The following is an 18,544-nucleotide window of genomic DNA, read 5'->3' on the forward strand; positions in this document are numbered from 1 at the left end:
ACTTCAGTTCGAAATGGTATAACATTAGACTACTACGGTACAAATTAGTTCACAATGTATGACTCCCATAGTCAGTGTCATTATTGAGCCACAGCCTTTTAGCTCTAAAAGGGTCATTTGTGAAAATGAGTGAAAGGCCTGACTGCCAAACGGCACCAGAGGCACAAAGGCTGAGTGATGAGGTGATGAATCTTGAAAACTGTTTTGGAGTACATTAGATTAGATTAACTGCCTGAAGCCGTGGCGACATTGTCGCAAAAAGTCACATGGCCTCCGTCATTAAGGCTTAATTGATTCCAGTCTCCGCACTGAATTACTCGAGCTCCAGTGAATATTACAGTCAAACGTCTTCCGTAGCTCAGAGCGATGTCTGATTCTGGCACATGGCACTTAGAGGCCATTTCACTGCCCATTTTGCAGTGAATTCACTTGTGCTCGGAGGCTTAGGCATTGGAAAGTCGACAACCAGAGCTTTTCATAACTGTCTGAAATGTTGGGAATGTCTTTAGTGCATTGTTAGGAACAAGTTTTGTATGTCATGAAAATGCAGTGCTAGCGAATGGTTGGCTTTGCTTTGCTTTCCGAGGTGATTGCGATTAAACATTTGCAGGTGGAGATTGAGGTTGCGGTGAGGGTAGCGTATTTCAGGCAGGAAATTCCGCTCAGAATAAAGGACCTTTCGACCTGCGCCACAAGTGGCCCGACTGATGGCCCAAAGCCATATCGGTCCAGCTGGAGTAATGGAGGAAGATTTGCTCTCTCAGCTGTTTTGTAAGAAAATATTTCAGTATCTGAGTGCACATGTGTGATTCTGTTCGGCGATATGAAAAAACACTCAACCAGCACTAAAATAAACTTCAAGAATACAGATGTACTGTAAAAACATGGAATTACCATAGGGCCATGTCCAAAAACACATAGTATTATCATGGTACTTCTTGTCAGTAAACATGTATTTGGTACACACACACACACACACACACACAAAGCGATAGAATACCACAAATTACAATGGTGCAATTATACATTAGCTTGTGAAAAACAAATATGTTGTCTCATATATACAGTATGCTAAGAAAAGCAGTATATAAAATTCACAATGAAATCTTAGAACATGTACAGTACAGCATAGAGGTTGACCCCGATTTACCAAGATCCACTCACTTGAACATTTCCGGCCACACTGCTGGCTTGTTTATCATCATTTATCGGGTTATGTTTAAATGATATTTGTTTGTACAACTCGGTTCATATTCTTCATGTCTTTGAATAAGTCAAGTGAATGAAGATGCAGTGGCTGTACAAGCTTTGGCCCTGTGTAATGCTTGACTCATTATTATGTGCAAAATGACATTTGGAAGGTTTCCTTTTGGCTCTATGGCTCTGGTGCGCTGGATCAAATCCTGAGTCATTCAAAGGTGTGAAGGCTGTGTGTGTGTGTGTGTGTGTGTGTGTGTGTGTGTGTGTGTGTGTGTATGTATGTGTGCCTATTTTTCTATAGGGAAGCTGCAGGGTTTAGAGTAAATTGGTTGAAACAGAAAAACAGGACATGAAGTGATTTTGTTTTTCATTTATTTAGACACCTCCTGCTTCGCTGCGCATCCTAATCCTAGCAGAAGGACAACAGCTGATTTTATCTGTGGAGAAGAACAAGTAAGTCTCCCTCGCAACACGCCTCACAAATTGCCACACACGATCAGACATATTGTTTTTTTACAAAACCACATGCTCTACTGAATGCTGAACACTTCCAAATTCTGATCCTGTCTGAAGTCTGAATGAAACAAAACATAAATTAATTTAAGCTATCAATAGGCAGCTATAATATGTGCCAGTCCTGTAACTGCATGGAAAAGAGCGATCTGCACAGGGTTTATTTCAGCATTACTGACCAACACACACAAAGTAACGCCACCATGATGTAACACTTTCTTATTTAATATTTAATGTGCAATTCATTTAGCAAAAACAAAAATGTTGTGCTAAAGCAGTAAATGGCTAATGCAGTCAAGCAGAGTGAAACTCTTCAGTTTGAAGCATCAAGCAGCCGAAACCTTAAAAAGCTCTATAAATGTCTATTTTCCCCTCTCTATTTCCTTACCTCTGTCTTTTTACCAAGGTTGTACACTTCAGAATTGAATATCTCTCTGGCATATGAACAAGTGGCAACACCTCAACAAATAAAACAGCCCGTGTGGATCTTTTCAAGCCACCACAGTAAAACCCAAAGATCTCATTTATTTAATTGACTGCATTTGATGAAAGAGCTTTGATAGTTCCCATCTTTTTTCAGAATTTTGTCTAACCACATCCTGGACTCACTTCTGATTAATTCCTTTGATAATCTTTTTTTATATATATATATACATAATATGATAAGAAGCCTGACAAAAGTGCTTATTTTAAAGAAAAACGTCAGACGGACTTAGAGGCTTTTGCATCTGAAGTCTTCATATACATACATATATATATATATATATGTATATGAAGACTTCAGATGCAAAAGCCTCTAAGTCCGTCTGACGTTTTTCTTTAAAATAAGCACTTTTGTCAGGCTTCTATGTATAGGTTTCTACCCAAGTACCGGTACTTCTGAATGGGTTGAGGCTGGGATTTAGTGGGTTTGAAATGAAAGTATTTTATGAACGTATACTATATGCGGAGAGCATTCACTCAGTAACGTTGTCTCATTTTTGACCGAAGTGGCTTGGCTTTTGCATCTGAACTCTTCATATATATATATATATACAAATTATATTATATATTTACATTTACCTATGTACATTTACCATTATATATTTACCTATACAAATACATTTTTACTATACTATATTATTATCCTATATATTCATATATTACCTTATAGATAATATATATTGCACTGATATAGTGCAATATACTGTATGTCATATATTACATTTCTGTATGAATGAGAACAGAGCAATAGATAGAAGCATAGAAAGAACCAATGAGCCAACAAAGAAACTCCAGGGACTGGTGTCCAGGGACGTCTGATACAGGCTGACCTCCTCTGTACATTAAGCGGAGTTCAACTTTTTCCCACAGCAAAAACACACAACAAATATCATCACTCTTCCAGATATATAAAAGCACAACCCAGAGGACAGATACTCATTTCTCTGGAAGGACCATAAAGCTTTGTGTGCACATCATCACAGTAATCATAACCATCAAGACACCACCATACAAACATATGTGGATGGGTTTTTTTTTAAATCCGATGCAATTCCACAGTGTTTTATATAAGCCTTTTTCACAAGGAAGTGTCAGTTCTTGAAAGCCTTCTTACACATGCAAAGTGATTCACTGCATATTAATGGCATATGAACAAGTGGCAACACCTCAACAAATAAAACAGCCCGTGTGGCTCTTTTCAAGCCACCACAGTAAAACCCAAAGATCTCATTTATTTACTTGACTGCATTTGATGAAAGAGCTTTGAATTTTGTCTAACCACATCCTGAAATCACTTCTGATTAATTTGTTTGATAATCTTTTTTTTTTATTATTTACCCTATGGATTTCTTCTCCCTGTAATCTCTAAGCACAGATCAGCAATACAACACAGACTAAACCACAGCCCTGAACTCGCAACGGACAGGAAAGCAATGCTGACTTTGATTGCTCATCCAAAGAATTTCCTAAATAAATGTCTTTGGGCTGTATGTGTAGGCGATTGAGACTTCAGAGCTGACTGTCACAGACTCGTAGATTTGCAGCGAACACTGTAATGCTAAAATACTCTAATCAGTAGCTGCCCAGTGAACTTGTAGCTTTGCTCCACTTAATTTGCTAAATTCTCTTAAGGGCCACGTTCCTCTCAAGACTGAGTGAAAACACTTACCATAAATTAACAAAAAGAGCAGTTTTGCTTCTTAAGGCCACATCATTTAGCATGGTTGTGAAGTTAACTTAAAACTTAGCTTGCCAACCTAAACTACTCATAATATAAAGTAGTTAGAGCTATTCTTTTGAAAAAGTAGCACTACGAGTCAAGTTATATACATTGACGCTATAAAAAAGCATATAGATACACTACATTCCAAAGTTTTGGGTCTGTAAGATTTTTTTGACCAAAAAATACAGTAAAAACAGTAATACAATTTAATGGGGAGCAATTATGCCAATTTTTTACAAGATGTAATATACTTATATTACTCTGGTGTCCCCAGCTCAAAATACAACACTTATAATTTTTTACAGCATGTCCAATTTGCCCCTATTTCAGTGCAAACAAAAACACGCCGTTTTTGTGCGTGTACCTTTAAATGCAAATGAGCTGCTACTCCCCGCCCCCTTTGGATTTTTACAATTTTTAGGCTGGTTGTTTACACACACATTGAACACAGATCAGTGTTCAAACGCCATGTAAAAGTGAACTTTGCATAATAGGGCCAAAATAACTTTTCAATTTGAATATATTTTAAAATGTATTTTCTCTAATCTTCTGTGTCACATTATCCTTCTGATTCGGTACTCAAGAAACATTTCTTATTATTATCAATGTTGAAAACAGTGGTGCTGCTTAATATTTGGGTGGAAACCGTACATATATTTTTTTCAGGATTTTTTTTTTGTTGAAGAATATAAAGTTCAAGAGAACAGAGTTTATTTGAAATAGAAATCTTTTGTAACAATGTAAAAGTCTCTAATGTCACTTTGATTAATCTAATGCATTTTACTCATTACAATTTATCATTAACTAATTTATTATGATTAATTTTGAGCTATCATTTTCTTCTCAAATTATGATTTGTTTTTCATCTTCTAAGCGAATTATCCGAGCACATTAAAGGGTTAGTTCACCCAAAAATGAAAATTAGTCCATGATTTACTCACCCTCAAGACATCCTAGGTGTATATGACATTCTTCTTTCAGACAAAAATTATAATGCAATTATAGCATTATAATGCTGCGTTCAGACCAAACGCGAATAGAGCGTCAAAATCGTGTTTACCGCGTCTAGTTTCACGCGCGAACATTTTGAATGCATTCGCGCGTCCGCAGCGAGTTGGATGCGCGTAGAAATCGAGCGCTGGAAGTGAAATTGACGTGCGTTCAAGGCACTCCAGGAGAAATGTCATAAAACACCACTCTGCCTCTTTTCATTTTCATTAAAAATATATATTAATCATTAATAGCTACACACATGTGGTCCAGGCAACTCCTACATTATCTTCACTACATGTATATTTAAATATCCTAAAACATGAAGTTATGAAACTTCTCTTTGCCCTCAGTCAAAACGATTTGGCAGACAACAAATTATAGATTCATGACACCAAAAATCGCCCGTTAGATCCACACAAGACGCACCACTACAGGACATCAAACGGCAGAAGGACTGGCCGAGGAAAGGCTGCCCTCGCCGGGGTTATGAGCGGTGATTGCCTGGTGATCGCCTGGATCTCACAACTCCAAAAACAAGATTTTTTTTTTTTTTTAAATATGCGCTCTCTTTATAAATAAACCACAGATTTGAGCTTTAAACATCTACATTCTCACCTGAAAAAGTCTTAAAACGACATTTTGTGACACACTACTAGTATTTTTTAATTATGCAGAGTTTCTCATCACGTCACTTTACCACGTGACCGCAGTGAGCAGGCTCCTGATTGGTTAACGCGGCGCGAATTGACGCCAAAGTTCAAATTTTTCAACTCGGGCGTCAGACGCGAATTCGCTTCAAACGTGTGAATGCACAAAAGCACCATTCACGTGTAACACGCAAGACGCTCAATTCGCGTCCAATTCTCGTCATTTGCGCGAACGAGGCGGATTCGCGTACTTCGCACCGCGCGAAACGCGCCGCGGGACCTCCAGACACGCCTTTCCATTGACTTAACATTGCAATCACTCGCGCCAGACGCTCTATTCGCGTTTGGTGTGAACGCAGCATAATGGCAGTGAATTGTTAAATCAATTTTGAAATCTGTAAAAATGCTTATATCTATCATATAACTGCTCCACGCGGCTCTGGGGGGTTAATAAAGGCCTTCTGAAGGGAATTGATGTGTTCCTGTAAGAAAAATATCCATATATAAAGCTACACTGTGTGATATTTTCCCCCATCTAGCGGTTAAAAGGTATATGACCATCCAGTGAATATTAGTTTCTCTTCCTCTCAATTCCGATGTCGTGAATTGCGAAAGGCGAAGCTTGAATTTACGGGTATGTCCCTCTTTGGCTAATGTACTTTCAAGATGGAGGGGCAACATGGCGACCCGCATTCGAACCCCGTACCCGTATGTTTTTTCAATGGCATATTATAAACTTACGAGAATACTTTATTACTTGAAAGAAGTAAATTTACATTAATGAGCACATATATTTTTGAAAGAACTATGTGTTTTTAGCTAAGAATAAACTAAAAAAGTTACACAGTGTAGCTTTAAAACTTTGTAAAGTAAATGATCTAGCTTCCGTATTCAACTTACGGAAAAAGTGTAGTTTCTCTCGCAGTTCAAAATGCTTACGCTACATCTGATGAGCGGGACTGGTGTGCACTTTAAGACCAATTTTCACTTTAAGTGTTTCAAAACATTCCAACGCACTACATTTTTGGAAATTTGCCCTACATCTTGGTGTTTCCATTCAGCATTTTTGATTGAACTCAGCTAGTGAATGCGTGAACATGAATGTGACTAATAAAACTCTAATTTGTACAGTATAATAGAGAAAACCTCTGTATTTGTTGAAGCATGCTGCTTGCTGACGCATTTCCCCAGTGCCTCTTTTTCACCATTCCTTGTTTTCTCAATCAGTAAAATGACAAACAGCGATATTTAACTTTATACGAAATCAAAAGATGCACAATACTGCACAATAACTATTACTGTATGTGACAAAAGGATGAATTAATTTTTGGAGCCGGTTCATTGAATTGCACCGTCCGAAACAAACTAATTCACCAAAATTAATTGGATTTCCCAGTGGTACTTGGGAGAGAGAGAGACATTCTGAGAGTGTGCGTTTGATTATTGCTGCTGCTCGCTCGGTTGTTAGGTTGCATGAGAAATGTGACATAAAAAACAACAATGTAGTGCTTGTAAAAATAGCTTGTTACTGAAAAAGCTGCACTATTTTGATGAGCTATACTGTCACGCTACTGAAAAATTTAGCTTGTAGCATCCCTACATTTAGTTAGCTGTCAGTCACTTTTTTTTTCATTTGTTGGTTTTCCCGAAGTGTTCTGCCTCTTTTAGACTGTAAGTCTTGATAATGACGTTAGAGTCAACATCCCAGACACTGAATTGATCAAAGTGCACAGGACTTTGAATGAAGGAAGATTGTAGGAAGATTTAGAGCTTATTCTGGTTGACACAAACAGCTGTTACAGAGGAAGAGACGGAGTGTGTGCCATTCAAAGGCTTCCTTTTATTCAGCCAAACAGGAAGGAGCATAGCCAAGCACACAAAACATGTCATTACTGTGAGGACTGCAAACATTACCATAGAAACTTGGACTCGGTGTCCATGAATGGATGGGGAAGAGGGTTCTTGTTTGTGTGAGAATGGCATCATTGACTCTCTGCTCTGATGTCAGGCTGAAGCAAAACTAATGAACTGAGTCCAAGAGAAAGAGAAACACACTATTACCAGAGGACTATAAGAGTGGCCCTGTGATTTTGGTGGCAAGGTGAGGATAATGAGGAAGGAGTCCTTCAACAACTGACACAATACACACACCTGGCCAACTTAGACTAGTCTTTAAAGTAGGTCATCTAATTTTTGTCTTTAAGACAGGTCATCATTTTTTTTAAGTCAAGTACATAAAAAGGTAGATTTGAATATGAAAAGTAAGATTGATCCGCCCTAACTAATTGATTATTGGTCAGACTAGTTCTTAAAGGGATAGTTCACTCAAAAATTAAAATTAGCCCATGATTTACTCACCCTCAAGCCATACTAGGTGTATACAATTGACCTATCGGTAAGCCCCGCCCCCTTTAGTTACTGTTGCTAACTCGGACAAACAAACGGAGTTGCTAACTGTCTTACAATGACAGCTGTCAGTGTGAAAACCTTATCCCAAGATGTTTTTGGACACAGAATGTAGCGGACCCCCTCTGATTGATGGCCAAACTTTACTGATGGTTTATGAAGTTTATTACATTGTTTTTCACTCCAAAAAAATCACCGTAAGAGCTGAACAAACAAAGCAGAAGTGCGCATTAACATCTCATTCACAAACTTTCTCTCTCTCTGTTGCATTATCATTAACATACACAGCAAATTATACAAAAACACTCATACAACGAACAGTAAACAAACATATACAAACCCTATGCCTTTTCAGGGGGTGCTAATAAACTGTTAACTTTGTATCGCAAAACAACTTCGATAAACTGCTAGCTCTCCCTTTCACTACCCATAGACTATAATATCCATCAAAATAGGAGTCCTCCTTAGTAAGACAGATAATGCAGACCTTAAACATATCTAAACTCCAAAAACAAATTAGACGATAAATCACAATAAAGTCTGTGACATGTAGACCTTCGTTTATGTGTTTTTGACCTACACTGTTACATGACGTGAGAAAAGTTGACATTAGTTATTTCAGTATGTATGTTAGCAGGGACTGTCATGCGCCGTTGGCCTCTGTTTCTCACATGGAAGTCCGTAAAAATAAATGTGCAGCCACCTCAGTGATAAAACCTTGTGCATTCGGATTGTGATTTATTCACAGTGGAGGGGAGAGTTTTGTGATCGGGAACGCGCTGCTCATGTGGTCCATAACATGAGTGTACTGTATACTGTAAATAAAATATAACATGCTTGGTATGATAAGAATAAATGCTGCCGTAAATAATGGCCCAATTCAAATGTTTACTTGCTTTTATTTTTATTTTTTGAGCGGCGATGAAATATATTGCTCTTGTAAATACTTGCCAGCATTTAAAGAAATACAAGTCTAGAAATGCATCCAAATTACAGCGCAACTGTACGGTGCTCTGCAGTGGTCAAAAAGGATATAAACAGTGAATTTTGAAGTTATATATTCTTGAAAACTCAGAGATGTGGATTCGTACAGCAATTAAATGACCACACGACCTTGGTGTTTGGATGAATGGCTTCGCTAGCATCTTTCTCCGCCGCCATTACTGAACTACAACTAAAACTAGCGCACAACATCAACATCATCGTTCTCAGCCACTCCCTCTGTTCGCTGATTGGACCGGTTAAAATTGTCGGATGTAGCGTAAAAAAATTTAATTGGCACGACGATGACGTGGGATGTCGCGTAAGAATTTTTAACTGCGAGAGGCGCTACACATTTTTGGGTGAACTATCCCTTTAACTTAACAGCTATGTTTATGCAACTGGTCCCTGTAGTGACCTTTAAAAGAATCATGAACTGCATTGTTTTATTGGTTTGTAATTTTTCCTGTTGTGCACTTATAATGTTAGTATAATTTTTACATCAAAAATTTTCATAATTTTAGAAATAAAAGGCATTTTTCCTACCCTGATTTTAGCCCTTTGATTTGAACGCTCTGTTTGAAGGGGTGTGTCTGCTCTGAGACCGCAGTTGTGCCCACTGTTGTGATCAACTTTGCGACGTTTTACCAAAGAATCCACTGTGAAATGTACCACATACAAATAAATAATGCTTAACTGAGACATTCACATTGTTGAAAAATAAAATAACCACATTCCTAGCACTTTTAGATAATAATATTAATCATATTATTTGTAGTCCATCCTTTATTGCTCTTCTCTCCTCGTCATCTCACTAACACGCCAGAGGGCAGGGCCAAAATTGCAATGTTGAAGTAGACGTTGATTTTCTTTTGCAGAGGCGGTCTATCCTATTGTAGGCACATTCCACAATAATTCATTATCTGGGCTTGCAATAAAAAGCTGTTTTTGGACTAACAAGGAAGTTTTCAGTTTTGAAACTTATAAGATATTCTTCTTATGATGACCTCTTATATGTCAAAAGGTCAAGCAAAATTTCTCAGTTCATGACCCCTTTAAAAATGAGGCCAAAATGATGAATTAGAAATATTGTTTTTCTAAAGCAAGTGTCTGAAAAACGTATAAGATAGAGCCTCCCCCTAAATTTTACATGTTTTATTACAGGTCTTTTTTTTATGAATTAAATGTTATAAACACTTCCACTGAGATCTGACCATTCTAAGTTATATGTGTATCATAAATACTGTTAAAGTGATTGAGTCCACTGCAAACTTCTTGTATCTTCTTTTGTTCAATTGTCAGTAAAACATAATAATACAAAATAAATATATATGTAAACAAAACCAGAATGATTTATTAACCACTGTTCTTAAGTAAGCAGATCTGTGCTGGCTGTAAAAGGTGAAGGTGTGAGATTGTTTAGAAACTGCTCCTGTTATTAAAAATTCCACACAATATGTATTGTTGTGAAGGTTGGCTGTCTTTCACCTTGAATATTTGTTGCTTTATAGAATATGTAAACGATACACAAGGCTAGTAAGACTGAGGGAGCGCAAACAATGAAACGGGGAGTGGGAGATGAGGTATACAGTGCCACGTTCAATTATGGATTCACTTGTGGACTCGCTTGTAAACTTTCCATCTGTTACAAATTACTCCTCTCAGAGGCTTCAATTATTTCTTCTGTCTTCCAACTGAAATTAATGACATGGTGTGTAGTGTAATCAAGGGTTGTGGAGTGCATGATTGTGGGAGAGAGAGGGAACATAATAAGAGCAAGTCTTTTGACAAAGCCTTTAATGACAGTGTATGACAGGACAACACACCATTTGTTTAGAAGTATGTGAAAACGGCTCATATTTTTATTAAACCGAAATTAAGTTGTCAAACAAACAAAAGAAACAGGCTTTTTATCTTGTATATATAAAGCAAAAACCACTATTATTATTGCTCATAATTGTTGCTCATGGAAATGAACACATTACTACTATTAAACTTCAGCATGTAATTTGTCCCACACCCGTTGTATTAAGAATATAAATGATGACTTGGCTCTTGTGGTTTATTGAGCAGAGGTGTACTTTTTGACTTTTCTAAGTGACCAAATTTTCAGTATTTGTCTAGTGGACATAAAAATGGGTGAAAATTAAACTAACTGCTTTAAGAACACCCTAATGCTGCGTTCACGCCAAACGTGAATAGAGCGCCAAAATCGCGTCTAGTTGAACGCTTGAACATTTTTAATCCATTCGACTACCGCCACCACCACAACAGGACATCAGAGCCAGTGGCAAACGTCAGAAGGACTGGCCGAGGAAAGGTTGCTCTCGCCCGGTTAATGAGCGCTGAGTGCCTGGTGATCGCCTGGATCTCACAACTAAGATTATTTTTTTAAATAGGTGCTCTCTTTATAAATAAACCACAGATTTGAGCTTTAAACAACTACATTCACCTGAAAAAGTCTTAAAACTACATTTTGTAACACAATAGTAGTATTTTTAAATTATGCAGGGTTTCTCATCATGTCACTTTACCACGTGACAGCAGCAAGCAGGCTCCTGATTGGTTAACACGGCGCGAATTGACGCCAAAGTTAAGATTTTTCAACTTGGGCGTCAGACGCGAATTCGCTTCAAACGTGTGAATGCACAAAAAGCACCACTCGTGCATGACGCGTCATTCGCGCGAATGAGGCGGAATTGCGTCCATCGCGCCGCAGGACCTCCAGACGCACGTCAACGCGCCTTTCCATTGACTTAACATGGAAATCACTCGCTTCAGGCGCTCTATTCGCGTTCGGTGTGAACGCAGCATTACTACTGTATTGTGCTAAACTTCACTTAAAAATCACTTAGAACACTTTAGCATCCACATAGCAAAACCCTGGTAACCACACCAGTAGCAACACCACATAAAGAAACCTAGCAATGCCATAACAACCAACCAGAACACCCTAGCAACTGCATAGAAACACTCTAGCAACCCCCTAGAAGTGTGTTAGTCGCATAGAACACCTTAACACTCACATACAGCAGCAACCACCTAGAACACCTTAGTAATGACCTAGCAATGCCCTAACAACCAACCGGAACACCCCAAAAAACAGTGTAGCAACACCCTGGAAACCACACAGAACACCCTAGCAATTGCGTAGCACCACTCCGGCGACCCCCTAGCAATTCACTAAGTTACACAGAAGACCTTAGGAGTCACATACAGTATCTACCACCTAGCAATGCCCTAACACCTAACAACAAAACCCTAGCAATTCCATAACAACACTGGCAACCACCCAGAACACACTAGCAACCACCTAGTAGTGTATCAAAAGTCACAAAGGACACTGTAGCAACACCCTGGAAATCACCTAAAACACACCACTAGCCGGGTAGCAATACCCTAGTAACCACTTAGCAGTGCACTAAAAGTCAAATAGAACACCCTAGCAATCGCATACAGTAACAACAGCCCTGCAGCCATTTAGCACTGCACTAACAACCAACCAGAACATCTGAGCAATTGTATAGCAACACCCTGACAACCAAACACAACAGACTCCTTTTTTGCCAAAATTTGTTTGTATGTATTGTTTTCCCTCTTTCTTCATAAATAAATGTTATAAATATGTAATTTGCCTGCAAGACATGTTAGACAAAAACAGCCTGAACTCGGTCGCTTTTGACCTCTGTTAAGTGGGTCAGCTAGAAGTGTGGAATCATAGGCAGAAAGAGCGATGAGACAGTGCTTACATCAGTGCTTTTTGTTTGTCAGTGTGTGTGCCAGCGCATTATCCACAGTTGGTGGCAGGGAATAAAATAGAAGGAGAGAAACACAGAGGGCGAGTTATGCTAATGTAATTTGGTTCTAACCATCCCTCAATGAAGCAAGTGCAGCTCGTTTGAAACGCTGTATGGATTGGGTTGTCATCAGCAGGCTGCTTAGATGAAAAAAAAGAATAGAAAACATAAGGGTGAAATAGAGCGTTGCCAAGTATATGGTAAATGATGCCTTTCTGGATTATTTTTCATATGGGCTTTATGAAGTGTATTGTTCAGAAGAGTCCTTGGCATATTTATCTAAGTCAGCCGATTCACAGAAGTCATTTAAACTTTAGAAAGCGAGGAACTGCAAGTTTGTGAGATTTACCCTGAAGATATATTTTTAATAACCCGATTCCACATTCTGTGTATGCACTTATTCTTTTGTTTGTGATCTTTCTCACTATGTCTTGGCTCCTGGTTTGTGTACCTCTGTGACATAGCTTTGTTTATTGGGCATCACATCTAATCAGTTTATTTTATTATGATTTCTAAAATTTAAATTTTGACATGTCTCTTGTAAGTTTTGTCCATTATCTGTTAAGTATTACAGCATTATTTTCAGCATCATTACTCCAGTCAGTGTCACATGATCCTTCATAAATCATTCTATATGCTGATTTGGTGCTCAATAAATATTTCTTATTGCAATTTAAAAACAGCTCTGCTGCGTAATGTTTTTGTGGCAACGTGATAATTTTTTTTTCAAAAGAAGAGCATTTATTTGAATTAGAAATCCTTTGTAACAATGTAAGTCTTTACTGTCACACTTGCTGGATCCTTGCTGAATAAAATGATTTCATCTGTCTTTAAAAATGGATTGGTTTGTAAAAAAATACTTTCCCATCCTTGCTTAATTTGCTGAGACAAATATAAGTTTTTTTATAGTGAGGCATTTTCAGCATTTAAAAACATAATTTAGCATATTTAGAGCATTTCACAGCATTGAGTGCTTGTGATGCAGTTGGTTCTTATTGAAAACCTAGCTTGAGTTTCTCTCCTCACTGACTGCTGAATCCTTAAAGGTCTCAGTCTCACAATCATCCAGCTTCACTTGTTTTCCCAGGAGTCTTTAGCAGCTGACCGCTCCATGATCTCATCACTGAAGGTCAACAGTCAAATCAGGAAGTGATTCTTTTTTATCGACCGGTTGCGGTAACAGCAAAAATAGAGGAAACGCTCCAGTGAAAAACAAGGGGGTTTTCAGAAAGAGAGAGAGAGAGAGAGCTGACAAACAATGATCTGAGTATTGTATCCAAAGGGAAGTTATTCACAGGAAGCTGATGGGACCTGCTGAGAGCTATTGGCTACAGTCCTTTTTGAGTGAGGTTTGTTGCTGCATTGAGAACTTGCACCTCAAAATGTAGCCTACGTTTACTGTATTGTACTATACTGTACATTTGGACACATTTACACTGTACAGTACACTTATAGTCAGATCTTTCGAGATGGATGTTGCTGCCCAGCTAACACAAAATATGTTCTTTTCCCGCCATTGACAGAATTTTCCTTAATTTATGAGACAACGCTTACCCGCAATTGATGGACTATTCTGTGTTTTCACTATTATACATGAGGGGGCGCTAGTAGAGAATCTCCTGATGAAAACACAAGCTAAAAAAGGAGCAGAAACAAGTGATAAAACCATTTGCACATTGTAGTCTTTGAAAAAACAAACATTATTTTCACAGCTTTTTGTTAAAAATGTTGCTTATGCAAACATCAAGCTCGTCAGAAAACGTCAAGTACATTTTATCATTTTGCAAACGTTTATGGGAATGTTATTAATGTCCAGATAACTTTGGATGAACGTTCTATTAACGTTACTGAAAGATTGTACGTTCATGACTTTGAGAGAAGCTTGTCGAAACGTTCCAAAGTTCTGAGAATGTTCACTGTTAGCTGGGTACTAGGTATAAACTGAGCCTATTTCTAGCTTTCTTCTGAAGTTTCCATTCTCGTTTTTCATGTTCTGCCTCTATCATTTGTCTTTGTTACTTTTGCTAGACACTAGCTAACAACAAGCTGACCAAACAAAAGCTTCGCTAGCTGTTTTTTTTGCTAGGCATCTGGATAGGTTAATGAAGAATGCTTTGCAGTGAAAACACACTTCTACTGCATTACTCACAGATGTTTTAAAGCCTCACAATCATTACACACACTGCTCAGGCTTACTGCTAGTGAAGAACTTGATTCTTTTACATTGCGACAAAGCAATAGAATGTCACACTTTACCACAGATGCACTCTTTCAGTCTGACTAATCGTACACAGATCAGATGTACCATCATAAATAAAATGGAACAAAAGATGCCAGAAGGTTGGTCAGATCAGTGTAATGAGCTGAAGAGGAGACCCTATTAAACTAGTACAGAAGCATCAGTGAGGCTTTAGGGAGACCTAGAAAGAGAAAAAATAGACAAAGTGGTTAATGGCGTGGAAACCGACACAGAGAAATGGCACATATTTACAAGAGCCAAGAGCCGAAATCTGCAAAATTGTATTCAAGTGTGAACGCCCTTTTCTCCCCAACTAGTGAAGTAGGAGATCTGTAGTTTGAAGAAGTTCTTAATGATCATGAAAGCCACAGTTTCACCCCTCCTGCTGAGAACAAAGTTGCTGGGCTGTCATTTGTTATTTATCATCGAGTGAGTCACAGATTTTCTTACTAAGGATCACTCAACATCTATACAGTTCAGTGATCTGCCTCTATGACAGCAACACAACAAGAAATGTTCAGAATAAACTTCCAGACTCGCAGTGCTGTGTCAGTAACAGATGGGTAGTCAGGCAGCGCAGAATTGTCGCCGTTATGTGGTCTTCAGAGCTCAGATTATACACGAATGAGGACAGGCAGTGGAGCAAATAGTGTGGAAATATAATGAATGAAAGAAAGATTGAGGGAGGAAAAAGAAATGGTCTGAGAATGGGATTAAAATGGTCTATTGTTGAAACGGATGAAACATACTGTTTTTATTATTTTAATTTTGTTTTGCTTTGAATCAATTAGGGATGTGATGGTGAGGAAATTTTCCCACCGGTTAATCGACGTGTGAAACCGGAATCACTGGCACTATTTTTAAATCGAAAGTAAAATGCGCACGGCCGCTCGGGCACTCATAACGGAGCGGTGCGGAGCAAAGCGAGTGTTTTCAATGAATTCCTTTGAAAGTTAAGCTTCCATAGGCATGAACTGAAAACACGCCAGACTGGACACGCACCATGAATTAAATATAAAAAACTTTACTCAAATAAAGATGAAATTAAAATGTATTGTTTTAACATTCATTTATATTTAAAGTCCCTGTAAATTTAAAATTAAATATTTGTTCTGAGTTTGTCACACCACAGAAAAATGTGTTTTTAAATGTGTGCCAAATTGAAATGATAAAAAAAAAAAAAAAAAAACACGCTGAAACCACGCCCACTAGCGGGAAAGCTGCAGTAAGAGCACAAAACAACTGGGCAGTGGCACGTACCACAACAATGGCACCAGATGTTGGCGGGACGGGCGGATGAAGTCCTGTGTCGGATTGGCCCAATTCGGCAGTGGATTATCTGTGAATCCCAGTTGTCTCCGATGAACGTTTGTAAAACTATCCGGTGTGAAACGATCACTGGCGGGAGGCAGGTGTTGGTGGTGATCAAGGTAGTTGTTCACAAAATTAATCTACCTCTTCTTGATATCAGTGATTTTTGTTTTATAAGCTTTTTATACGTTTTTACTTTTTACACGTTTTTAGGTAATATGCATTTACGTGATGAAGGCATAATTAGCTAGCTAATTGTAGGCTGTAGTAACTAGTGGTAGTGACAGCAACGGGCGACCTGATGCGAATGACGTTAGTTGTTATAGTGTTAGGGGAGGGGCCAGGCTCAGTGGCTCTAGTGCGTCATCGAGCCACCGTTTTAGTACAACACTAACTAATAATAATTTCAGAATCGCATTTACAGCGACTTTAATTTAGTGATTCCTCTGTGTACCACTAGAGGGAGCCTGAGTACCACTAGTGGTACGCATACCACACTTTGAGAACCACTGCACTAAACGATTTTGTTCAAAACGCTGAATTAAAGTGAGACAAGTGAGTCATTGAATCCTTCACTTTACAGATTTGTTCAAAACATTTATTCCTATTTTGTACGCTATTTTGTTCATTAAAGGGTTAGTTCACCCAAAAATGAAAATTCTGTCATTAATTACTCACCCTCATGTCGTTGGACACCCGTAAGACCTCCGTTCATATTCGGAACACAAATGAAGATATTTTAGTTGAAAGCTGATGGCTGAGAAAGGCTTCACACAGGCCTCCATTGGCATTCAGTACATTGACACTTCCAAGATCCATGAAAGGCACTTAAAACGTCGTTACAAAGTCTATCTCACCACAGTGGCTCTACAATAATCATACAATGCGACGACAATAGTTTTTGTGCGCAAAAAAAAATCAAAATAACACCTTTATCCAACTTGTTCTTGTCTTCCGTGTGCGCCTCCACGACACATGCGCGAGAATATGACGTAGCGCCGGTGTTCGGGAATCGATGAAATACACACTTAAGCTCCATTTTGAGCACTACGCCGAGACCTAAAGCACGATCAATGTAGAATCCAACAGCTTAGACACGCGCATCTTCCTCTGCTCGTAAACAAATCGCTTCTGGGTCATATGTCCGAACGCCGGATCTGCGTCATATTCTCGCGCATGCGTCGTGGAGGCATACACGGAAGTCGAGAACAAGTTGGATAAAGGTGTTATTTTGATTTTTTTTTGCACACAAAAACTATTGTCGTCGCATTGTATGATTATTGTAGAGCCACTGTGGTGAGATAGACTTTGTAACGACGTTTTAAGTGCCTTTCATGGATCTTGGAAGTGTCAATGTACTGAATGCCAATGGAGGCCTGTGTGAAGCCTTTCTCAGCCATCAGCTTTCAACTAAAATATCTTCATTTGTGTTCCGAATATGAACGGAGGTCTTACGGGTGTCCAACGACATGAGGGTGAGTAATTAATGACAGAATTTTCATTTTTGGGTGAACTAACCCTTTAAGCAACAAAACACCTCTATTTTTGTTTGTTTGGAAATATTTCAGTTGACGGAGCAAAAACAGGTGAAGTAATTGGAAATATTGTGTCTTAGATGTTAGTTTTTGAGTATTAAATTCTTGTTTATTGAACGTGTGTGCTTTTCACACTTGCTTGTGTGATATTGTGTGATAGCACCTATCATGGCATTTAAAATGTTCCAAATATTGTTTTAGAAGTCCCCAACAACAGTTTTGCATGCATGCAATGACAAAAAAGACTTTAGTTTTCTTATAATATGCATTTATTTGTACCTGTTTTGACAGCGATTCTCAAAGGATTCCTTTAGTGATTCACTTTTCAAAACCCCGCCTTTACGTGACGCTAATCTGCGGTGATTGGTCCGATGACCCAGTCAGTTGTTATTGGTATAGTCTGTGCAGATATTTTCGGAAACGGAACGCCCATCAAAGTCTTATAGTGACAGTAATTTGTTAATATGTGTCAGGAGTTATGAATATGAAAACCGCGTCGGTACTGTTTGATTGTAATATGAGCCTCAGCTGATCTCATTCATAAAAAAAAACTCCTCTATTCTCCTCACAAATCAACATCCCTCAGGGCTTTTAGTTCAAAAGTGTGCAGATGAGGAGACATATTGATAGATTCTCATATGTCTGTGTCAAATTTCTAAACAGAGGAGTATTTTTTATTCAATACTTCCTCAAAATGCGCAGATATAGCCTAATCA

The 18,544-nt window shown here is 38.4% G+C and overlaps 1 protein-coding gene across 1 annotated transcript in view; it reads left to right on the forward strand.

Annotated features, from left to right (window-relative positions):
• The window catches only part of adam12b (ADAM metallopeptidase domain 12b), a 79,215-nt gene that overhangs the window by 18,875 nt on the left and 41,796 nt on the right, over positions 1-18,544 (forward strand). The window contains exon 3 of the mRNA XM_079833993.1: positions 1,580-1,653. Within this exon, the coding sequence (XP_079690119.1) occupies positions 1,580-1,653 (74 nt within the window). The remainder of the gene's footprint in view (positions 1-1,579; positions 1,654-18,544) is intronic.

Source organism: Gobio gobio (assembly GCF_949357685.1).
Source record: "Gobio gobio genome assembly, chromosome: 13".
NCBI lineage: Eukaryota > Metazoa > Chordata > Actinopteri > Cypriniformes > Gobionidae > Gobio > Gobio gobio.